A 26,319-nucleotide genomic window follows, 5' to 3' on the forward strand; every position below is an offset into this window, starting at 1 on the left:
GGCTGATGGATGTGATTTTCCTGCTTGCAGTTGGAGACACTCTTGGTTCCTTGGTGTGATAATTGACCATCCTTACCTCCTTGTTAGCTGACCTGGGTAAGTCCAACAAATCACAGAGTAGGTGTTGCAACTCTGCTGAGGCTCATGGCCCAGCTGGCACATGGGCAGTCCAGAGGTTCAAGTCACTTGGGCAAACATCAATCCCAGTATCAACCATAGGTTCAGTAAAAGTGAGAGAAGAGGCATGTGTAGTGAAGTCACATCTGAGCCCAAGTCCATCACACTCAGGAGCACAAATTCCAAAGTAGGAACCACTGGCAAGGCACTGAATTTCAGAGCCAACTGCCATGTCTATAGAACCTGTGTGTCTCCATAGACCTCAGGAGCACCAGTACTTGAGTTGTATCTACTTAGGTTGTCTCAGAGATCCTGTAGAGACTTGCATAAGCACAGCCCTTCTGATGACTTCCTGACTTATTTTGAAGTCTCTTAGTCATATAAACTCATTTGTCTTTACCATTTCCCCCTTTTATTCAAGGTCTTTTTCTAGTTGCATCACCAAGTGGAGCTTGGTAGTAATTCCTTGGTGCCAGGGAGGCTTATCCCTGGAGTCATGTCCAATGTTAGGGGAAGGTAATGCATTTATATGCTGAATTTTGCTTAGATAATGGCCACATTTGAGCAACATGAAGGCTCTCAGGAGGTAACTCATAGGCACCTATAATCAGACCTATATTTGAAAGGCATAAGACCAAGAGACTTAAATCTTTGGTCCATTTATGTGCTGTTCGAGCCCTTAATCTCAGCAAGAGTTGCAACACTACAATCCAGTTCATTGGACTTGCCCAGGACAACTAATAAAAGATGACGATGGACAACATCCATCCCCCAAACTGATAGTATCTACAACTGCAAGAAAGATAGTTCCATCCATCTGCCCTATAGGATCTAAGTTCCCACTCTATCAAAAACAGAGTGACTGGGTAGCAGACTTGACCTAGTGTATAGGGTGTCAGTCTACCACATGGGAGGTCCACAGGTCATACCCCAGCCCTCCTTGACCCATATGGAGCTGGCCCATGCACAGTGCTGATGCACACAATGGGTGCCCTGTCACACAGGGGTGCCCCCACATAGGGGAGCCCCATGCACAAGGAGTGCACTCCATAAGGAGAGCTGCCCAGTGCAAAAGAAAGTGAAGCCTGCCCAGGAATTGTGTTGCACACAAGGAGGGTTGACACAACAAGATGGCTCAACAACAACAACAAAAAACCATAAAACACAGATTCCCGTGCCACTGACAACAACAGAAGCAGACAAAAAGAACATGCAGCAAATGGACACAGAGAACAGACAACTGAGGGGATAAAAATAAAATTAAAAAAATCTTTAAAAAACAAAGAACAACAACAAAGAACAAAAAAACAAAAAACAAAAAAAACAGAGTGATTATCATCATCCCCAAATCCTCAAGATTTAGGAATGAACAAACATAACAGTAGAATGCAACTTTGGACTTAGATAGATGTATTATTTTAGACAAGGAAGATCTTTTATCACTGATATAAAGCTGTGTTTCCAGAAGGAAAGAAAGAATAGCAGTAACATTGGGTATTATGAGGACACTGGAAATTGTCTTGCATGACATTTCAATGATGGATACAGGCCATTATACATTTTGTCAAAGCCCTTAAATTGGGAATTGTAAAGTGTAAATTATAATGTAAACTATAGTCCATGGTTAATAATGCTTCAATATGTGTTCACCAATTGTAACAAAAGTACAACACCAATGAAAGATGTTTTTAATAGCAGAAAATGTGGCTGGGGAGAGGATGGGGTACATGGGAAGCCCCTATATTTTATGTAGCACTTGTGTAATAAAAAAACTTCTTTAAAAATAAAAAAAAGATCCTCAAAAATACACTAGAGGCATTCCAAGCAGGCTGGAACAGGCAAAAGAAGAATTTGAGGTCTAGAGCATGGACACTTGAAATAATAGTCAGAAGAACAGACAGTGAAAAGAACAGAAGTAATTGAGCAGTTTCTCTGGGTCTTGAGTGACAGCATGAAATATACAAACATACTCACTATGGGAATTGAAGAAGGATAAGAGAAGGAAAAAGGGACAGAAAGAATATTAGAGGAAGTAAAAACCAAAATTTTCCAACTCTTATGAAAATCACAAAAAATATGTCGAAGAAGCACAAAACCCTCTAACATGGACAAATCTTACTCTTAGGAACATACTAGTCAGGATGTCAAATGCTAAAGAAAAAAAAAAGTGAATTCAGAAAGCAGAAAGAGAAAAGTGATTCATCACATACAAGGAATTCTCAACAAGACAAAATGCTGAATTCTCATCAGAAACCAATGAAGTAAGAATGCAGTCATTTGTTATATTTTAGATACTTAAAGAAAAAAATTTCAGACAGACATTTCATCTGGCAAAACTCTTCAAAAATGAGTGAAAATTCAAACATTCACAGATTAACAGAAACTAAGAGTTCATCAGGGGAAGCCGACTTGGCCCAGTCGTTAGGGCATCCGTCTACCACATGGGAGGTCCACGGTTCAAACCCAGGTCTCCTTGACCCGTGTAGAGATGGCCCATACGCAGTGCTGATGTGTGCAAGGAGTGCTGTGCCATGCAGGTGTGTCCCCCCCATAGGGGAGCCCCACGCACAAAGAGTGTGCCCATAAGGAGAGCCACCCAGTGCGAAAGAAAGTGCAGCCTGCCTAAGATGGCACCACCCACGCAGAGCTGACACAGCAAGATGACACAACAAAAGAAACACAGATTCCCATGCTGCTGACAACAACAGAAGCGGACAAAGAAGAAGATGCAGCAAATAGACACAGAGAACAGACAACCGGAGCGGGGTGGGGAGGGGAGATAAATAAATAAATAAATCTTAAAAAAAAAGAGGTTCATCAGCAAAGACCTGCCTGAAGGTGCCTGAAGGGAGTTCTACTCATTGAAAATCAGAAGAGAATGGTTTGGAACATTCTAAAGAAATGAAGATCTTCAGTAAAGGTAAATAAAAGGGTAAATGTAAAACCCAATAGTACTGTATCCTCAATAGATAATTCTATTATTTAATTGCTATGAGTCAGAATATAATTGAAAGCCAAAAAGTCATATTTCTTGATAATAATAGGCAAAATATAAAGAAGTAATGTATGACATAAACCACATGAAAAGGGGAAATATGTTATGGGAGCAGAGAACACATATGCATTGAAGCTACAGTTGCTATCTTTTCAGATTAGTTGGTCATAGTTATAGGTTTTGTAATACAAATGCTAGGACAATCACAAAGGAACTATCTAAAAATCATAAGATGCAGAATGGAGAAAGTAATAGTATTCATCAGGGTTCTCTAGGGAAAGTGAACCAACAGAAGATACTTGTAGATGGTATGAACTTTTATAAAATTGTCTCATGTGACCGTGGAGATGCACAAGTTCAAATTCCATGGGGCAGTCTGCAAACCAGGGGCTCCCATGAAGGTCTTTGAAGACTTTCCACGGACACTTGTTGTCTGATGTAGAGATGGATATTCTCTCTCTGACTGCTGGAATCACCTCTCATTTTAAGGCATTCAAATGATTGAATGAGATGTCACTCATTGCTGATGGAAATCTCTTTAGTCGACTATAAATTGTATTCAGCTATCTATACAATAAACTCCCTGATGATTGAAGTCCATGACATTCCCTTTTATTACATTTAGACCAGGGCTTGCTTGATCAGAGAGTTGGGTACCATTACCTGGCCAAAAGTTGACACAGTAGCCTAATCAACACAGACCACTAATTGTCAACTGGCAGCCATAGACATCATCTTAAGCCATAGTTAGTCCTAAATAAAAATAATAACACACACACACACATCTATATGCACCTAACAATTTTCAACTGTTTTTCATACACTTGGAAATCCACTAATTTCCAGGGTGCAAGTCCTTGGGTAATATGCACTCTTTTAAAATATATTTTTTATTAGAGAAGTTGTGAACTTACAAATCAGTAAGGCACATGCATGGAATTCCCAGACAATACCCCTCCACCAATACACTACATTGTTGTGTAGCATTTGTTAAAAATGATGAGATACAGCATCATCCCAGGGTCTTCAGGATAGAGGAATAAAACATGGATTAGAGTGGACTTACTGCTATTCTACTATAGAAATATTCTGACTCTAGCAACGGAAGAAATTATATCATTGATGTGGAAGCAGTGACCACAGGAGTTACTGAAGGCAGGGAGAGGGAAAAAGCGGGTGTGATATTGGGGTATTTTCAGGACTTGGAGTTGTCCCAAATGATATTGCAGGGACAGATGCAAGACTTTGTATATCCTGCCATAACCCACTGAATGGGCTGGGAGGGAATGTAAACTACAAAATAAACTATAATCCATGCGGTGTAGCAATGTTCCAAAATGTACCCATCAAATGCAATGAATGTACCATACCAATAAAAGAAGGTGTTAATGTGGGAGGAGTGGGGGTGTGAGAAGTGGGGTATATGGGAACCTCTTAAATTTTTTATTGTAACATTTTGTGCGATCCATGTATCTTTTAAAAAGGAAGCAAATGTGCTCAAGTGATAGAGCTTCCACCTACCATATGGAAGGATCTGGGTTTAATCTCTGGGGCTTCCTGGTGAAAAAGAAGAAGGGAACACATACCCACATGGTGAGCCAGTGCCCACATCATTTCCCATGTGGTGAGCCAGTGCCCACATGAGTGCCTGCACACATTCTCACATGGTGAGCTACTGCCCTACACAAGTGAATCATATTGCAAGATGATGATGCATCAAAAGAAGGAAAATGAGAAAAGGAGACATCACAGACAGAAAAAACAGCAGGGCAGGAGGAGGGGAAGGGGTAAAATAAATAAATAGTAACTCTTTAAAATAGAGAATAAATTTTTTAAAATTTAAAATGATTGTGAAATAATATCATCAGATAATTACCATTAATTATGGTTTATAGTTTTCCTTTGGTTAGGTTTTTCCATAACTCTTATATTACCACAATATATCTTTGGCATTGATGCAAGAATATTAGAGTATTGCTGTTAACTATAGTCTATAGGCTACACTAATTTTATTTTCCCATGCTTATCCACATTCTTATCACCATGCAATAATGATGTACATTTGTTTTAGTTCATAAAAGAATTTGTACTATTAACCACAGTTCTCATCCACCTCTAGGTTCATTCTACTCTTCAGTTTCTAGATTATCCTTGGCCTTCTTTCAAGTGACATTGACATCCCTAGACTACCCTTTCCAGTCACAATACCAGCTGCATTAGTTCTACTCATTATAGTATGATAGAATCAACCCTATTTATTTCTAAACTTTATTATTAAGTAAATTGAAACTTCCACATACAATAAGCATCAGTACCCCTTCTCAGTCCTTCTCTTATCTCCTAATAACCTATACTCTAGGTTTTAATTCCATGCATCTATTCTTCATATTTAGTTCAGATTAGAGAAACCATGCAACATTTGTCCATTTGTGTCTGGCTTATTTCATTTAACCTAATATCCTCAAAGTTCATCCATGTTATTCTATGTATCCCAATTTCATTTCTTCTTACAGTAGCATAATACACCATTACATGTGTATACCACATTTTGTTTATCCATTCTTTGGTTGATGGAATTTGTGTTTTTCCATCTTTTGGCAATTTTGAATAAGGCTGCTATGAACATTGGTGGTCAAATGTCTGTTTGCATCACAGTTTTAAGTATTTATGAGGATATTCCTAGTAGAAAAATTTCTAGATCATATGGTAGTTAAATATTTAGCTTCCTGAGGAACTGCCAAACTATCTTCCCAGAGGCTGCACCATTTTACATTCCCACCAACAGTGAGGGAGTGTTCCTATTTTACCATATCCTTTCCAGCACATATTGCTTTCTGTTTTTTAAAAAATAATGGCTACTCTATGCAGTGTGAAATAATGTCTCATTTCCTTTTAATTTGCCTTTCCCTAATAGCTGGTGATATTGAATTTTTTTTAATTATTTATTTATTTTTAAAAATTACATTAAAAAAATATGAAGTCCCATTCAACCCCACCACCCCCACTCCCCACTCCCCCCACAGCAACACTCTCTCCCATCATCGTGACACATCCATTGCACCTGGTAAGTACATCTCTGGGCATCGCTGCACCCCTAGTCAATGGTCCACATCATAGCCCACACTCTCCCACGTTCCATCCAGTGGGCCCTGGGGGGATCTACAATGTCCCATAATTGTCCATGAAGCACCACCAGGACATCTCCTCGTCCTGAAAACGCCTCCACATCTCATCTCTTCCTCCCATTCCCCAAACCCAGCAGCCACCATGGCTACCCTTCCCACACCCATTCCACATTTTCTCTGTGGACATTGGATTGGTTGTGTCCATTGCACATCTATGTCAAGTGGGGGCTTAGATACCACATGGATACTGGATGCACTCCTCCTGCTTTCAGTTGTAGACACTCTAGGCTCCATGGTGTGGTGGTTGACCTTCTTCAACTCGATGTTAGCTGAGTGGGGTTTGGCCATTTGTATTTATTATTTTGTGAAATGTGTAAGTATTTTTCCCTTTTTAAAATGGATTGCTTGCTCTTTTATTGTTGAGTGATATGATCTCTTTATATAAAATGGAAAACAAACCCTTGCTTCCTGCCATTGACTGGGTGGCCTGTTCACCTTGGCAAAGTCCTTTGAATCACAGAAGTGTTTAAGTTTTAGGAGGCCCCACTTATCCATGTTCTTTCATTCTTCTGCTTTTGGTGTAAGGTTTAAGAATCCACCACCTACCACCTACATTTTCTTCCACGTGTTTTATAGTTCTAGCTTTTATATTTAGGCCTTTGATCCATTTTGAGTTAAATTTTATATAAATTGTGAGATAGAGATCCTCTTTCTTTATTTTGGTTAAGATATCTATTTCTCCCACCACCATTTGTTGGATAGAGTGCTCTGCCCTAGCTGTGTAGGTCTAAGAGTGTAGCCAAAACTCACTATGCCATAGATGTGAGGGTCTGTTTCTGAACCATCAACTCAGTTCCTTTGACCTATGTGTCTATATTTATGCTAGTACCATGATGTTTTTAACACTCTAGCTAGGTAATATGATTTAAAGTCTGGATGTTGGAGTTCTCCAATTTTGCTGTTCCTTTTGAAGATATCTCAGGTTATTCAGTGTCCCTTACCTTTCCAAATAAATTTGATAATTGTGCTTTCCATTTGTTTAAAAAGTGCTGATGGAATTTTTATCAGGATTGCATTGAATCTGTATATCAACTTGGTAGAATTGAAATCTTAACATATTTAATTTTCTCACCCATGAGGATGGAATGTTCTTCCATTTATTTAGGTCTTTTTATTTCTTTAGCAATGCATTGTAGTTTTCAGAACCAATGCATTATGACTGTGGTTATGTTTGTTCATAAATATTTGATTTTTTAAGTCAGATTGTAAATGGATTTTTTTCATGACTTCCTTCTCAGATTGCACATTACTAGTGTATAATCTATAAACTATCTTTTCAGTTTAATTTTGTATCCTACCACTCTGCTGAAATTGTTTATTAGCTCTAGCAGCTATGTTAGGTTTTGGGGGACTTTTTAGGTATAGGATCATATCATCTGTGAATAGTGAAAGTTTTAATTCTTCCTTTCCTATTTGGATGACTTTTAAATATTTTTCTTGACTGCTGTAGCTAGAATCTCTAGCAATATATTGAACAACAGTTGTGACAGTGGTCACCCTCTTATTCCCTATCTCAATGGGAAAGCTTTCATCTTTCACCATTGATAACAATGTTAGTGTTAGGTTTTTCATATATTGCTTTTATCATGTTGAGAAAGTTTCCTTCAATTCCCCTTTTATAGTATTTATTTTGTAGTATTTTTATCAATAAATTATGTTGTAAATGTCTAATGCTTTTTTCTGCATCAATCAGTAGGATCGCATGATTTTTCTTCTTTGATTTATTAATGTGGTGTAGTATGCTGATTGATTTTCTTCTGTTGAATTACCTTAGCATGTCTTGTATAAAAGCCACTTGACCATGATGAATAAATCTTTTAATGTGTTGGATTCATTTAGGAAATATTTGGTTAAGGATTTTTGCACTTGTAGTCATTACAGAAATGGGTCTGTAATTTTTTTGCATACTATATCCGATGTTATTAATAGGGTGAGATTGGCTTCACACAATGAGTTTGTTAGCATTCCTCTTCTTCAAATTTTTGGAAATTTTGAATAAGATTGGTATTAAATCTTCTTTAAATGCTTGGTAGAAATCACCAGTAAAAAAATCTGGCCCTGTCTTATTCATTTTGGCAAGTTGTTTGATGACTATTTCATTCTATTTACCTGTGATTGGTTTCTTGGGGTCTTCTAGGTTCAGTGTAAGTTGTTTGTACACACTATGAATTTTTTTCAATTCATCTACAATGTCTAGTTTTTTGGCATATAATTGGTCAGAGTATTCTCTTATCATCTCTTTTATTTCTGTGTGGTCTGTAGTAATGTCTACATTTTTTATTTAAGTTTATTTCCATCATCTCTCTCTTTTTTCTTTGTCAGTCTACCTAAGTGTTTGTCTATTTCTTAAATCTTTTCAAAGAACCAACTTTTGGTTTTATTAATTATCATGTTTTTTTCTTTTTTCCTTTTTTTCTCTCAGTTTCATTTATTTCTCCTCTGGTAATTTTTATTTCATTCATTATCCTTGCTTTGAGAATGCTTTCCTGTTCTTTTTCTAGTTCCTACAGGTGTGTAGTTAAATCATTGATTTTAGTTCCTTCTACTTTTTAATGTAAGTATTAAGGTATATAAATTCCACTCTCAGTGCTGAGTTCACACCCAGGGGAGCTCTGTCACATTTCCCAATGGAACAACAATAATCCCCCAAGTACAATGACAAAGACCAACAAGGAAGGATGGTTCAATAATGAGCCCCTGATACTGATGATTATGCTTATAAACCTGTGTGCTTGAAATATGAACTAGGTCTAGAGCTGTAGGGTGCCTAAGAGTTACCTCCTGAGAGCCTCCATGCTGCTCAAATGTGTTCACTCTCTAAGCCAAACTCAGTATATAAATGCATTACCTTCCCCCCAATGTGGGACATGACTCCTGGGGTGAGCTTCCCTGGTGCTGAGAGATTACTACCAATCACTAACTGGAGAAGCATCTAGAAAGAGATCTCAAATAAAAGGGTCAACTCAGACCAGCAGAATATCTCAGCCTACATGTTGGATCAAGTGTTAAAAATTGTTCTTTGACCTTGAATAAAAGGGGGAAATGGCAAAGACAAATGAATTGATATGGCTAAGAGTCTTCTAAAAAGTGTTGGGAGGTCATCAGAGGAAAGGGGCCACAGTAGTTGCTGATGGCAGGGAGAAGGTAGAAGAGATGTGATGTGGGGCATATTTTGGGATTTCGAGTTGTCCTTAATGATATTGCAGGGTCAGACGCTGGACTTTATATACCCTGCCATAACCCATTGAATGTACTGGGGGAAGAGTGTGAACTACAGGGTAAACTATTATCTGTGTAGTGCAGCAGTGCCCCAAAATGTGTTCATCAAATGTGATGAGTGTGCCACAATGATGAGGGAGGTTGTTGGTGTGGGACGAGTGGGGTGGGGGATGGGGGGTATACAGGAACCTCATATTTTTTAGTGTAACTTTTTTTTGTGATGTATATATCTTCAAAAAAATACAATCTACAAAAATGATGTGGTGGAGGTGGGGAATGGATTATATGGGAACCTCAAGTTTTTTAATGTAACATTCCTTGTGATCTATTAACTTTAATGGACCTCATATTATTTGAATGTAATATTTAAAAAAATAAAAATAAAAAAGAAAGAAAAAAAATAAAGCAATTTTAGTTAACTCTAAAAAAATTCACTCTTGGCACTGTCTGTGCTACTTCCCATAAGCCTTCTTTTGGTGTTTATTTTTTTAACGTTCCATTAAAAAAATATGAGGTCCCCATATAGCCCCTACCCCCCTCACCCCACTCCTCCCCCCATACCAACAACCTCCTCCATCATCATGATACATTCATTGCATTTGGTGAATACATCTCTAAGCACCGTTGTACCTCATGGTTAATGGTCCACATCACAGTTTTGATATATTGTCTTCTCATTTTCATTTGTCTCAATATTTACTGAATTCTCTCCCAATTTCTTCTTTGACCCACTGAATATTTTGGTATGTTGTTTAATCTCCATATATTTGTGAATTTTCCCTTTGTGACACCTATTGTTGATTTCCTCCTTTATTCCATTATGATCATAGAAATTGTTTTGTATAATTTCGCTCTTCTTTAATTTATTGAGATCTCCTTTATGGCCTAACATACAGTCTATCCTGGAGAAATATCCATAAACACTTGAAAATAATGTGTATCTTGTTGTTTTTCAGTGCAATATTCTTTATATGGCTATTAGATTTAATCCATTTATGATATTATTCAAACTCTGTTTCTTTATTGATCTACTGTCTGGATGGTCAATCTAATGCTGAGAGTGGTGTACTTAAATCCCCAACTATTAATGTACAGACTTCTATTTCTCCTTTCATCTTTGCCAGTGTTGGCCTCATTTAATTTGGGGCAACCTGGTTAAGTGCATATGAATTTAGGATTGTTATTTTTTCCTGGTAAATAGCCTCTTTTATTAATATATAATGTCCTTCCTTGTTCCTAATAACAGTTTTCCTTTAAAATCTATATGAACTGATATAAGTATAGTGCATCTCTAGCTTATTTTTGTAAATTTTAAAAAATTATCTATTTTAAGATACATGGATCACACAAAATGTTACCTTTCAAAATATAAGCAGCTCCCATATACCCCACTCCTCACACCCCTACTCCTCCCATGTCAACAACTTCTTTCATTGATGTGATACATTTATTGCATTTGATGAGTACATTTTAGAGCATTGTTATACAGCGTGGATTATAGTTTACCTTGTAGTTTACACTCTCTCCCAGTCCATTCATTGGGTCATTTCAGGATATATAGTGTCCTGCATCTGTCAGTGCAATATTATTGAGGACAATTCCAAGTCCTGAAAATATCCCAATATCACAGCTCTTTTTCCCTCTCTCTGCCTTGAGCAACTCCCATGGCCATTGTCTCCACATCAGTGATATCATTTCTTCCATTACTAGAATCACAGTAATGTGTGGAATATCTTTTTCCAACTTTTCAGTTTCAATTTATTGGTATATTTGGTGTAAGATGAGTTTCTTTTAGACAGCTTATAGAGGGCTCATATTTTCTTATCCATTCCACCATTCCACCAGTCTGTGTCTTTTGTTTGGGAGAGTTTAATTCATTAATACTCAAAGTTATTATTGTAAAAGCAAATCTTACTTCACATATTTTGACTTTATGTTTTCTATGTCATATTTTATTATCACCATTCTTTTTACACTTTTTGTTTCTTTTAATGATATAATATTCATTTCTAGATTCTCTTTCAGGCTCTTCCTCTGTGTTTTTCTTTTCAGGCTGAGAGTGTCTCCAACTGCAAGCAGGAGAATTGCACCCATCAGACATGTGGGATCTAATTCTCCTCTTAATGTAGAGGTGGAGTGACCATTGCCATCCCAGGGTCCACAGGATGGAAGAATATAATATGGATTGTAGTGGATTTGCTGGTATTCTACTATAGAACTGTTGTGACTCTAACAATGGAAGTGATTGTATCATTGATGTGTAGACGGTGGTGATGTGTAGCAACAAGAGTTGCTGAGGGCAGGAGAGGGAGGAAGAGGTGGGATATGGGACATTTGTGGGACTGAAAGTTGTCCTTAATCTCTTTAGCCATCTCTTTGAATTTATGAAGGAAATTTGAGTATCTGTGGTTAGTTGTCTTAACTCTTTATGTCATCTGGGGGTTTATGTTGTTTCTTTGATTGGGCCATATCTTGCAGTTTTTTGGTGTGTATCCTAATTTTTTGTTGGCATCTTGACATCAGCTTACGAGATGTTTTTATTATGTTCAGTTTCTTTATTTAGTTTAGGACTTTCTTGCCCTTTCTTCTTTGCTGTTTGTGTAGAAGAAGCCATAGATGTAGTTGGTACTGTAAACTGTAGAGGCTATGTTACCCATGATGACCCAGTAACTGATTAAACTTTTTCCAACTTTCTCCTCTGCCAGGGGTATGGACAGAGCCACAGCAATATGTAGTAATCCAAGTTGTGCAGGCCAAGACAGTTGTAGTTGTCAAAAGACACTGACGAAGCTTCATATCCCTTCTTCCCCTGTCTGGGGTGGGGATGAGGCTGAAGGGGTTGTCAGCAAACTATTACATGTGGGTCACTACTAACCACAGGTGCCCAGGTAAACTGGCATGGCACTGCCCCCCTCGTTCTCTGCCAGGGGTGGGGATGGATCCTCTGGGGTAGCCAGCAACCTAATCCTTGTGGACCAAAATCATCAGTAATTGCTCTGAAGGTTGTGTGAATACAGTCCCTTCTGCCCTTTAAAGGGTGTGGATTGAACTACAGGCACCCAACAGACCATTCTGCATGGGTCAAAAGCACCTACAGTTGCCCAGAGAAGCTGAGGAAACAAAACTAATACTATCCTTTTAGGGAATGGGGTGGAGCCACAGGCACCCAACAGTCCAGTCCACTCAGGCTGATAGAGCCTGCAGGTTCTGGAGAAGCTGAGGAAACATATCTCCCATTGAGTTTTATTGGTGAGTGGGTATGAAGCCTCAAATGTCCAACTATTTAGTCTGTGTGGCCAAAAGCACATATAGTTGTCCAGAGAGGCCATATCGGGGTTGGTGGTGAAGCCACAGGCACCAGAAAGTCTAGTTTTTGCAGGCCAAAAGCACCTGCAATGGCCAAGAGAAGCTAAGAAAACACCAGCTCCCTCCTATCCTATAACAGGCCCAAGAATGGAGCTACAGGTGTTAGAATATCCAGTCTGTGTGAGTTAAAATAGTATAGTTGCTCAGAGAGGCTGAGGGGGCACAGTTCCCTTCCTATTCTGTTTGGGAGCAGGGATAAAGCCACAGTAGTCCAAATATACAATCTTCATCGGCTGAAACACTTTCAGTTGCCCAGATAGGATTAAGAAACACCAGCTGCCTCTGGTGGGGAGACCCCTGGGGGGCTGAGGGTATACTCAAAGGCACTCAACAAACCAGCTTGTGTAGGCCAAAAGCACCTGGAGCTGCCCGGAGAGACCATATATCCACTTGTATGGCTGAAGGGTGGAGCCCCACATATCTGAGTATCTGTGCTGAAATTTCCTGCAGTTTTCTGGGGAGGTTAGTGCAGGTACCCCCATCTTTCTCCCTTCCAGATGTGGATCTGGAGCATAGGCTAGAGTTGCAATTCAATCTAGGCTGAAAGAAGCCTCACCTTACCATCACTGTGATTCTTAATAAGCCCTTTATCCTCTCATGCCAGGGGTGAGTAAAAATGATTGCTACTGGTCTCTTTCTGACATGGACAGATTCAAAGTGTAGCTATTCTTAGGATTATCATTTAGTCACCCAAATTTATTAATCAGAAGCTGTAATTGGCACCCTTCCATCTCTTTCTACTCTGTTTTGGGGAAATAGAACTTCTACTCCAGCCACAGAACAGATCCCTAGATGGCTTGTGCCATCAGTGAAGGAAAGGAACCAGCCTCTATGGCATGGAGTGCACAAAGCATGAATCTTCACTGCAGATGTGCAATGTCCTTCTTCCATTCTTTCAAGGATGTTGCAGGATGCTCTTCTGGTCTTCTTGGCCTTTTAAATAGTGCTTTAGATAGCTCTGGGTCATTAATAACTATATTGTAGGATGAGTTGTCTCTGGGAGCACCTTACACTACCACCAACTTGCCCCTTTCCTTCATAGTATTAACCTTTAAAGTTGATATCCATAAATACAATGATACGGAACTTATATTATATGATAAGTGAAAATGTTAGGAAGAAAACAAAGATTTTCTTTTTTATGAACATATACATACATACTCATAACCAAACAAAGAAGAAATATTCATGACCATTACAATCATCATTTCAGTAGATGGTTATGTAGTCAAAGTTCATATTTATCACTACATTCTTCTGCTACCCATCACAAGTTCCCTTTGTCCTTAGCAAGCAACTCAGCTGGCAAAGGTTCTTCACCTGGTGGGGTGACCCAAACTTTCATTCCTAAAGGTTCTGGGCCATTGTTAATCCCACTTGGATTGGGATGTTGCAGGTTTCCATTGACTTCAATCACAGGGCGTGGAAATACTAAGAGATGCTCCAGGGGGTCTCTTGTATTCCAGGCAAACTCTTCTTTACCTCCATTTTGTAGGTTCAGTCCTATTTTCTCTTGACAGTCCTGATCAATCACCCTAGCCAGTACAGTAATTGCTTTCTTTGCCTATTGGTTCAGAGGCATGAGAACCCCAAAATGGTCATGTGGCAGTCAACTTCCAGTTCAATGGAATTATTGTTGTGTTACCTGGTGGAAGAACTCCTCCTTTTGAAACTAAGACCTGTAGACCAGCAGAGCTTAAGGTTGCAGGGGCAGGAACCAAAAAACTTTCCCAGTGGATCACTAGAGGTAAGAGTGAGTAGTGCCACTCCCATTTCCCCCCTTGATTCCTGGACTTATGACTCCTGGTTATGTCAGAAATAGCACCATAGAGTGGATACTGTTTAAGAGCATAAACAGCCCCCTGGAGAACATTGCCACAGCCATACAGGTATTATCACCTAGTTGGCACCATAATTGTCTTCAAAAGGCCATACCACCATTCTATCAATCCAGCTGCATCAGGATGATGGGGAACATGGTAGGACCAGTGAATTTTATGAGCATATGCACATTCCTAAATGTCATTTGCTGTGAGATGGGTTCCTTGACCAGAAGCAGGGCTGTATGCAATATATGGTTGTGAGTAAGACATTCAGTAAGTCTGTGGATGGTTGTTTTGGAAGAAGCTTTGTATACAGGGAAAGAAAACCCATACCTAGCAGGCTGATCACCCCAGGGAATTGTGCCATATAAGGGGCAGAGTTTGGGTCTCTTCTGCTGGCACATTGTGCATTGAGAAGACGTTCTAGCCAAGTCAGCCTTAGTGAGGAGACACCCATGTTGTTGAGCATATGCATAACCTCCATCCCTACCACCATGACCACTTTGTTCATGGGCCCATTTGGCAATGACAGGAGTGGCTGGTGAAAGAGACTGAGCACTATACAAAGAGCTGGTCATATTATCTACTTGTTTATTAAAATATTCTTAAGGTGAAGCCACTTTCTGGTCAGCTTTCATGTGGGACACAAATATTTTCATGTTTTTTCCCTCTCAGAAATATCTATCCACATACCTCTTCCACAGACCTCTTTGTCACCAAGTTTCCAATCATATTCCTTCCAATTCCCTGACTATCTGAAAAAACCATTGACCACACCCCATAAATCAGTATAAAAATACATGCCTGCCTATAAGGAAAATGAACAACCAAGTGCACTGCATGAAGTTCTGCCCACTGGGAGAGTTTGCTTCAACACTGTCCTTCAGGGATGTCCTAGAAATGGGCTGCTATGCTGCAGCTGTCTACATTTGGGAAGTACTTGTATATCTTGCAGAACCATCTGTAAACCACGCCTGAGTTTTCCTTTCATCAATCAACTGATTGTAAGGAATCCACAGGAAGCCATAGCTGTGGGCTGGGAAAAAGAGGGTAATGTGGCAGGGGTGGTGATCATGGGCATTTGGACCACTTCCTCCTGTAATTTACTTGTGCCTTCAGAATCTGCTGAAGAATATCTTGCATATACCACTTCCACTTTATGATGGAGTGCTGCTGTGCACACTCAACTTGATGGTTTGATGAGTCAGACAATACCCAGCTCATGATAGGAATTTCAGGGCTTATGGTAACTTGCTGGCAATTGTTAAGTGTTCAGACCCTACTAAAGCCCAGGAGCAGGCCAAAAGCTGTTTCTCAAAAAGTGAGTAGTTATTTGCAGGTGTGCCAGGGATTTGCTCCAAAATCCTGAGTCTGTGTTGTGATTCTCCTATAAGGTTCTGTTGAAGGTTTCAGACAGCATCTCTATTTACCATTGACACTTCCAGCACCATTGGATCTGCTGAATCTCGTGGCTCAAGTAGAAGGATAGCTCGCATAGCATCCTGGATCTTTCACAGAGCCTGTTCCAGTTCTCATTCAAAGATAGTATTTTTTCTGGTCACTCAGTAAATGTGCCAGTGTAACACACACAAATGAAGAATGTGTTGTATCCAAAATCTGAAGTGACTAACTAAGTATTGTTAGTTTTTTTGGCTATCCTCTTAGCATTTAAGGATTCCAGTTACATGACAGCTGTTCCCACAGTAATACATGTGGGTATTACTACAGGGAAGAGTGACTACAGAACTCTTTAGGGAAAATAGAGTTAGTGTAAAATTTACTCCTCACAGTCCTGATGAAATGTGTGTTATCTGGGGCTTACTGGAGGTGGGTGGACAAGTCTTAAATGGTAAATCCATTCTATCATTCCAACCTCTTAGTCTTTGGATCTCATCTACAGTAAAGCATTTTAAATTAGGCACCTGGACCTCAGGAATTCTAGGTCATCTTTTGGTCCATGTTTCAGCCAGCCACCCAGAGTCCATTTTAACAACTCAAGCTACAGCATTGAATCCGGATCTCTGTTTAGTAGGCCCATATTGATATATTCAATTTGATCTAATTTTATATTCTTTCTACCATTATCCCACAACCTTATTATCCATTTTCCCACCCATATTCCTCTGATTTTTATCTACATAAATTGTTCTTTTAAACCATAATGTATACCTCATAGGTCACAATTTGTACTCGCCTTTGGGAGCCTGTGGTGCTTTTCTTCTAGTTTTATGTCTCAAAGACAAGAGGGGTGGTGAGGTTGGGAAAGGAGAAGGATAAGAAATGTCTTTCAAGGGAATTCCTCTGCATTTATGTCTGGTGAGACAGGCTTAATCTCTTAAGTGGGTGTATGATGGCATACACCCTATTGCAAGGTTGAGTTTGGTGATAGTTTCTACAGGATAGGGAGTAAGTGGAGACTACTTGGGTCATTCTTGAGATTAAACAGTGCAAGCTTGAGTTTGGCATTTAACTGCCACAGGGGAGACTCGAGATTAGGCAGTGTAGGCCTAAATTTGAATGGTAATCACCTCTGGGCTGGGAGGGGGTCTGGACTCCCTGAGGCAGGCTAGAAGCTGGGTGACACAAACTTGGTATTGCTTGGTCTCCTCACAGGGCAGATTGTTACAGGTTTATTTGGCAAAGTCTCATCAGAATTTAGTTTCAATGTCCCCACTGCCATCATCAAAAATCCATATGTCTCCACCCAATCCTCACTGTCTCATTCATTCCAATCAATGTTTTCACTCTAACAGCAAACATCCTGTAAGTTTGATATTTTAGTTTCCATTGTAAATCTGCTCCTAGTACAATGAGACTCTGAGTCTTGTTTTCTGGTAACTCAAGTCTGTGACTGCACAGAACAAGATTTTCTTTCAGAGCACACATTGAAATTTTCATATCATACATGTGGTGCTGGAACAGCAACAATCCCCAAAGTGCAAGGGCAAAGACCAATGAAGAAGGTGATCCAATTTTGAGCCCTTGATACAGGTTACTATGCTTGAGAGCCTGTATGCCTGAAATTTCAACTAGACCTAGAGCTGCAGAGTGCCTAAGAGTTACCTCCTAAGAGCCTCCATGTTGCTCAAATGTGGACACTCTCTAAGCCAAACTCAGCATGTAAATGCATTACCTTCCTCCCAGTATGGGACATGACTCCTGGGGATGAGCCTCCCTGGCACTGAGGGATTGCTACCAATCACCAGCTGGTGATGTAACTAGAAAAAGATGTTGAGTAAAAAGGTGAAATGGCAAAAACAAATTAGTTTATATGGCCAAGAGACTTCAAGAAGAGTTGGGAGTTCATTAAAGGGGTTGCACTTATACAAGTCTCAGTAGGATCCCAGAGACAGCCAAAGTAGATACAACCCCAGATACTGGTGCTCCTGAGGGCCACAGAGACACACAGGTTCTATGGCCATGGCAGATGGCTCTAGAATTTAGTGTCTTGTCATCAGGCCCTACTTTGGAATTTGTGTTCCTGAGTGTGATGGAATTGGACTCAGATGTGACCTTTCCACACATGCCTCTTTTGTCACTTTTACTGAGCCTGTGGTTGATGCTGGGGTTGGGGTATACTGAGAAAACTTGAGTCTCTATACTGGCCATGTGCCAGCTGTGCCCTGAGCCTCAGCAGAATTGCAACTCCTACTCTCTGGTTTATTGTACTTACCCAAGTCAGCTAAGAAGGAAGTGAAGATAGTCAACCACATCATCATGGAACTGAGAGTGCCTACAACTGCAAGCAGGAGAAGTGCATCCATCAACCATGTAAGATCTAAGCTCCCTCTTGATTTAGAGGTGCAGTGAATATTACCATCCCAGGATCCACAGGATAGAGGAATAAAATATGGATTAGAGTGGGCTTATTGGTATTGTACTGTAGAACTATTATGACTCTATCAATGGAAGAAATTGTGTCATTAATGTGGAATCAGTGGCCACAGGAGTTACTGAGGGTAGGGAGAGGGAAGAAGAGATGTGATGTGGTGGCATTTTTGGGACTTGGAGTTGTTCTAACTGATATTGCAGGGACAGATGCTGGACATTATATATCCTGCCATAACACACTGAATGGACTGGGGGAGAGTGTAAACTACAATGTAAGCTATTACCCATGTGGGCAGCAGTGCTCCAAAATGTATTCGCCAAATGCAATGAGTGTGCCACAATGATGAAAGAGGTTGTTGATGTGGGAGAAGTGGGGTGAGGTGGAATATGGGTTATGTGGGAACCTATTATATTTTTAATGTAACATTTTTTTGTGATCTATGTATATTTAAAAAAAGACTATTTAATAAAAAAGATAAATTATATTTATATTAAACAACAGTAGGTGTACAATGCATGCCAACAATTACAAGCCTATACATATAAACGCATACTCAATCATGAATATACATATTAACTTACTATAAATGTCATGAAATAATGGCAAGCAGCTGAATAGTTTGAAAAGTTTTGTATTCTATCAGATAACTATTACATCAGAATGCAGAGGAGGAATGGTGGTGTGGGGCGTTATTGATGGGGGACACACGTTTAGGAGAGAGTTCTTCAGGACATGTATATAGGGTACATAAAAATATTCAGATATATGTTGTGTATTTTCATACTAGTTATAGTTAACAAATGACAACTGAGGGAGTGCTGAGTTCCTAGTCAGGGAAGCTCTTCACATTCCCCAAGGGAACAACAACAATTCTGCAAGTGCAAGGGCAAAGACCAATGAAGGATGGCCCAATGATGAGTACTTGATACTGATGACTATGCTTCTAAGCCTGTGTGCATGAAATTTGAACTAGCCTTAGAGTTGCAGGGTGCCTAAAAGTTACCTCCTGAGAGCCTCCATGTTGCTCAAATGTGGCCAGTCTTTAAGTTAAGCTCAGCATGTAAACGCATTACCTTCTCCTCAGCATGGGACATGACTCCAGGGCATAAGGCTTCCTGGTTCTGGGGGATTATTACCAATCATTAACTGGTAATACAACTAGAAAAAGCCCTAGAATAAAAGGGGAAAGGGGAAAGACAAATGAGTTGCTATGGTTAAGAGTCTTTAAAAAAGTCAGGAGGTCATCAGAGGGCTTGCACTTACACACACATCAGCAAGATCTCAGAGACAGCCACAGATGATGCAACCCCAGGTACTGATGCTCCAGAGGGCTATGGAGACACACCAGTTCTATGGTCACGACAGTTGGCTCTGGAGTTCAGTGCCTTGTCAGTGGGCTCTACTTTGTAATTTGTGCTCCTGAGTGTGATGGAGTTGGACTCAGATGTGACCTTTCCACACATTCCTCACTATTATTGAACCTGTGGTTGGTGCTGGGGCTGGTATACATGCAAAAGTCTTGAATCTCTGGACTGGCCATGGGCCAGGTGGGCCCTGAGCCTCAGCAGAGTTGCTACTCTTACTGTCCAGTTTGTTGCACTTACACAGGTCAGCTAACAGGGTGGTGAAGATGGTCAACCACCACACCAGGGAACTGAGAGTGCCTAAAACTCCAAGCAGGAGAATCACATCAATCAACCATGGGGGATCTAAGCTCTCTTTCAATATAGAGTGGACATAACCCACCCAGGGCCCACAGGATGTAGGAATAAAACATGGATTAGAGTGAATTACTGGTATTCTACTATAGAAATATTGTGACTAGTCATGGAAGAAGTTGTATCATTGATCTGGAGAAAGTGGCCATGGTAGTTGCTGAGGGGAGAAAGAGGGAAGAGGAGATGAGATGTGCAGGCATTTTTGGGACTTGGATTTGTCCTAAATGATATTGCAGGGACAGATGCTTGACATTATATATCCTACCATAACCCACTGAATGTACTCTGGGGGAGTGTAAACTCCCATGTAAACTATAATCCATGTGGTACAGCAGTGCTCCAAAATGTATTCCCTAAATGCTATGAATGTGCCACAATAATGAAAAAGGTTGTTGATGTGGGAGGAATGGAGGTTGGGGTCTGGGGTATGTGGAAACCTGTATATTTTTTAAAGTAACCTTTCTTGTGACCCCTGTATCTTTAAAAGACAATTTAATTAAAAAATTAAAAAACATAAATATAAAAGTTAAGAAAAATAAATAAATAAAATAAATATAAAATAAAAAAGAATCCTATGAATAACAAAATTAGAAATAATAAAAATGGCAGTGTTGCTCTCAGTTAATGACAATAGCATTCCCAATTTAGAGATCAAAAGACAATACAGTATATTATGCAAGAAGGCATTGATTTAGGAAATACTTTAACCGATATCACAAACTATTTTTTTTCCTCCACTAGAGATTACTTTGCCTGCATCAATGTTTATTATACGATTATGGTCATTATATATGAGAAAACTTTACGAAACTCAACTTAAATGTGTCTTTCTGTATTTTTATTTTTATGATGTATTGATGTAATGAATAAGAAGACTTATGAATAAAATAGAAATACATTTATGTAATTTTGTCTCCTTACTGTGTAGAGCTCAGTATCATCTAGTAAATATTCATGATTCCAAATTTCTAAACCTACCATAAATCCAATTTTGTAAATAATTTTTGCTTTCAGAAAAATATAAGTAGGAAATAAAATTTCTTCTGTATTATAAAATAGGAAAATATTATTATGATCTCTGTTACCAATATATAGCACAGATGGGTCTTTTTAACTAAGATAAAGATGAATTTTTAACATGATTTTATGAACAGCTTTCAGGTGAAATTATTTACATTTTTAGGAATAATTAAATATAATACTGAGTAAATGATTCTGCTCATAAATGTACAAATTGATCAGGAAAAATTAATATATAGTTTATTCTAAAACATTCTAAAACATTTAAAGAATTATTGGAAAAAAAGAAATTTAGCAAAAGATAAGAGCCAATCATAATGACACTTCAGATATATGTAAATTTGGAGGGGAATCCTTTAAAAAAACAAGTTTTCATTTTCTCTGTGCTGGTACACAATTCCAAGGCTATCCCTTAGAAATAAAGTCATAGTTTCAAAAGTTGGAATAGACAAGAAAATTAATATTGAAGCATTTTTCAATGTACCCCATCAAAATGGGATGTCTTAAAATAATTATCCTATCACTTTCCTAAATAAAGCATTTTCTTCATAATTTTCTTCACAGCCTCCAATATCTGTTTATTTCTAAGACTATAGATAATAGGATTCAATAATGGAGGGACTATAGAATAGAACACAGAAATGATCATGTCTAAAATAGTGGGTGAGGTGGAGGTTGGCTTCATATACACAGAAGCAATTGAGGTGAGAAAGACAGATACCACAAGGATGTGAGGAACACAGGTGGAAAAGGCTTTTCCTCGCTTTCCCTTTCTGGGGAACTTGAGCACAGTAGAAAAGATGTAAACATATGACCTGGTAATAAAAGCAAAGCAGCCACCAACAATCACCACTGCAGAGATGAAGACTGAAATTTCATTGCTGAAGGTGTCAGAGCAGGAGAGCTTCAGCAGAGAGGGGATGTCACAGAAAAACTGATGGACCACATTGGACTGACAGAAGGGCAGCCTGAATGTGTTGCCAGTGTGGATTCCTGAATAGGCTAGACCACTGAGTACTGAGGCCAGAGTCATCCAGACACAGACACGACGGTTCATGATCATAGGATAGTGGAGGGGCTGGCAGATGGCCACATAGCGGTCATGGGCCATGGAAGTGAGGAACATCACTTCCACATATGCACAAAAAAGGACTGTGAAGACCTGAGTCGCACACCCAGCCACTGATATGGTTCTGTCGTCAGTGAGAAAGGTGGCACTGGCCTTGGGGACAGTAGCAGAAATGTAACACATGTCTAAGACAGACAGATTCCTAAGGAAGAAATACATGGGGGTGTGAAGGTTCTTGTCATTGGTGGTTACTATGACAATGAGAAAGTTCCCCATCAAGGTTGCCAAGTACATCAGCAGGAATAGCATGGCATGGAGGATTCTGTACTCCCACACATCAGAAAATCTTGTAAGCAGGAATATATTCTTCACAGTAGTGTTGGACATGTTCAGGTAATCTGTTTTTAACATACAGAGACAAAGCACATATTCCTAAACAACATCACAACTCAACATGAGGAAAGAAATTAACACATGAATATTCATCAACTCAAATTTATAAAACTTTATTCTTTGTAGTTCCCATTGGTTATTTGGAAATAGCATAGTGTTTCCTTATGATCCTTTAGTCTCCCTGTTTGCATATCTTATTTCCAGTTCCTAGGAAGCAATAAAAATAATCATTTAGAGCTTATAACTATATTTGATTAATTTTTTAAAAATTAACTAGCTATACTTTGAGTATACTATAGGACAAAATTTGCTTGGAAGTATAATTGAGTTCATATATAAAATTTTAATACACAAGTGACTCATTAGCAGTGTTTAATAAATGTTAGCACATTGTTAGTTAATGACCAAATAATCTTAATAAATATAGTGTTATTATAAGGATGGCTATTTCCAATAAATAGACCTTCCCGATCTAATGTTACAAAGGACAAATATGCCTTTCAATGAGAATGTGATTATGAGTGAACAAGCAATAGACTGGAGGAATCTTCCTCAAACAATTTCAAAGTGAAAATGGAAGCTAAGGTTTTTATATGGAAAAATAAGAAAAGGGTTATTTGAGAAGAAAAATAAGTAAAAAAAAGTGATTCTAGGGGTCTCGTGAGGAGGGCAGGCAAAACTGAGAAAGTGTGGTTAATATCCCGCAACAAACTAAGTGCAAAGAGTAACCTCCCAATTGTTCTAGAATTTTCAAAGTTGATTAAGAAATTACAATAAGCACATGTTCCAGCTGTCACTAGGATGATACTTTTGTATCAGAGCCTAACAAAACTCTTTGTGATTGTAATCCTTTATCTTCCCACTAGCTGGAAAATTGTTTTTATTTATAATTCCATACTATGACTTGTGATACTGACTTCATTTGTAAATTCACCCTCCAGGATTCCTCACCCTAAGACTACTTTTTAATTGGCTTTATATATATCCTCCTTGCATCTACTAATTTTATTCTTTATTTATATTTAACAGGTTCATGTTATTGATACTTACAAAAGCATAAATTCATGCAAAGTATACAATCAATGGTATTTGATCACATATTTGAGGATTCATTACTCCAATAATTTTTAGATTATCTTCATTATTCCAACAACAATAACAACCATAAAAATAAAAAACAAAAAAAACTCATCACCTCCCAATCTCCCTATGCTTCCCCTGCCATACATAGCTGCTATTCTTTTTCCTTCTCTCTAGTTTACCTGTATATATATTTTGCAATAAAGATTTAGTTTTATATATGCAATGTCATCCTTATACATATTTTACATGAGATTTCACTATATTATACAGTTCAAAGTTATATTATTTAGCTTTCCTTCTAGTAATAAAAATGTCCTTAGGCTTTCCCTTTCAACCACTGACATACCCATATAATAGCTCCACTAATCACAAATAGTATGATGGACTGCCAACATTTCATTCTCAAAGAATTATAAACAACCTTTAACCAATTCTGCACAGATTATCCATCAGCTTTCCTTCTCTACCCTCATTATATTTCTGATTACCTATATTCTAATTATTAATTCCGTGAGTTTACATAATACTCTTTACCATTCAATACTTCTACTTCCCTTTCTTTGCCTCCCTTATACTCTTCTTTCCTCTTTCTCTTTCTCTCTCTCTCTTACCCTTAACCTTCATATCTACCTAAATTATTTATTAGGTCCTTGCGATTTTTCCCCTTTCTTAATCTAAATACCACAGCCAGAAAATTGGATGGTATTAATAACATTTTTATTAATTTATAATGTTATGTATAGTTTATATCATCCATATCTTAAATACTTTAGTGGTTATTGAAGTTCTAGAAGCTGGGAAGCAACCTATGCAATAATAAAATGCAAAGACTGGATCAAGGAAAGGTCTGTGAACTTGTTAGTCATGGAAATATAAGAGCAGGTATTCTAAGCCACAATTGTCTCTTTAGATAGTCCATTGTCATGTTATATTTCTTCTACCTGAACTTCCGATCCTACTGAGTTTCATGGTTTCCCACCATAGTGATCTCTATTTTTTGTTAACTCTGAGCATTGACTTGTACAATACCATCCCTAGTTGTCAAATAGTCCAGGAGCCATGAGAGCAAGGTTTTAGATTTTTAATCAAGGTTATCAAGGAAAGAAAATCACTCTATTAATTCCCTATGTATTGAGTACTTAATGCACAATGAGAAATCTTCAAACCACTTTTCATATCACTCATTTCCATATTTCTTATCCATTCCTAACAGTATGCTATAATTTCAAAGAAAGGTATTTTATTATAAATGTTTTTTTACTCAACTATAAGAGTAAAATATTTAAGTTGCCCAAGTCACTTTTCCATATACATATTTTTAAAATTTCTATGGCAATTCCATTGAAGGCAGCCTATGAAGCAGTATTATAGCTTGAATAGAAAAATATTGGGAAACTAACTTCAGCCCATTCTGGTTACAAATAAATTTTTGGTTTAAAAAATAATAAAATAACCTCAAATAACTTTACTTTATAAAGTGACAGTGTGACAAAACACGTTAAGATATCTTGATCTCTTAACTCAAGTCTTTCAGTATAAAGTAATTCTCATGCATTGTCACTCATTTTCCTCCTAATCAGGTGAATTAGAGTGAGTGAAACCATCCATCTTTAGGTCACATTCATTATAGTCTTCATTCTCTCTCCTCTTTCACTAATGCTAATATATCCCATTAGCCTATTACCTTTCTATGTATCTGTGAACTTATATAAGTGCATATATTCCTTTGTTAAAAAAAATCATTCTCAAACTCTGATTGTTAATATAATTGTTTGATACTTTTTTCGTTAATTTTTCCAGAAAATGTTGTATCAATCTCAGAGTTTTTATTTGAAACATAAAAATTTACCTCCTGCCAACGTCTAAGTATCTCATTCCATGAAAAACTACATCAGAAGATGGATTGCTTGATATGTCAGTTTTCAACTTCCTGAAATTCCTTTAGTGTGTGCTACAATAATTTCCACTCATGATGCCACAGCTATGCTTTCCTATGGTTCACCTTCATATTACTATAGTCATATATTTCATTAAAGGCATATGAGGGTCCAAGGTATCATTTCTCAATAGCCAGTTTCAAATTGCATTTTAATAATATTCCACATTTCTTCATTTGAAATCTCTAGCTCTCCCTCAGCTCCCCTTTCTATTTGTCCTCTTCATTGTTATGCTAACATCTAGTCTTATATGACTCTATCCTTGCCTTTTCCCATTTTTTTGAAACTTCACTCTACTTTCTCCACTATTCCTAAACTAGATTTCAGTTAGTAGCTGTCATAATTATGGCAAGTCATTATCATGTATCTCAAAATATATTTTAATATATATTTTATTGAAGTATATATTCATACATGAACATATATAAACAATATGTCTATAGTAAAAGTTGTGAGCTTACAAAATAAAGGTGCATAATATCATACAGGGATTACAGACATCACAACTCCACCATGTTAACCATTATATTTTAAAAATAAAATTGTCATTAAAGATCTCAGG

The 26,319-nt window shown here is 38.1% G+C and overlaps 1 protein-coding gene across 1 annotated transcript; it reads right to left on the reverse strand.

Moving 5' to 3' along the window:
- Positions 1–21,795: 21,795 nt before the first annotated feature.
- Positions 21,796–22,731, reverse strand: LOC101428489 (olfactory receptor 14C36-like). The gene has a single exon (XM_004465233.2). The coding sequence runs from the start codon at positions 22,729–22,731 to the stop codon at positions 21,796–21,798; it is 936 nt and encodes a 311-aa protein (XP_004465290.1).
- Between the last annotated feature and the right edge of the window lie 3,588 nt (positions 22,732–26,319).

The sequence above is a fragment of the Dasypus novemcinctus genome, chromosome 25, assembly GCF_030445035.2.
Source record: "Dasypus novemcinctus isolate mDasNov1 chromosome 25, mDasNov1.1.hap2, whole genome shotgun sequence".
In the NCBI taxonomy this organism is placed as follows: domain Eukaryota; kingdom Metazoa; phylum Chordata; class Mammalia; order Cingulata; family Dasypodidae; genus Dasypus; species Dasypus novemcinctus.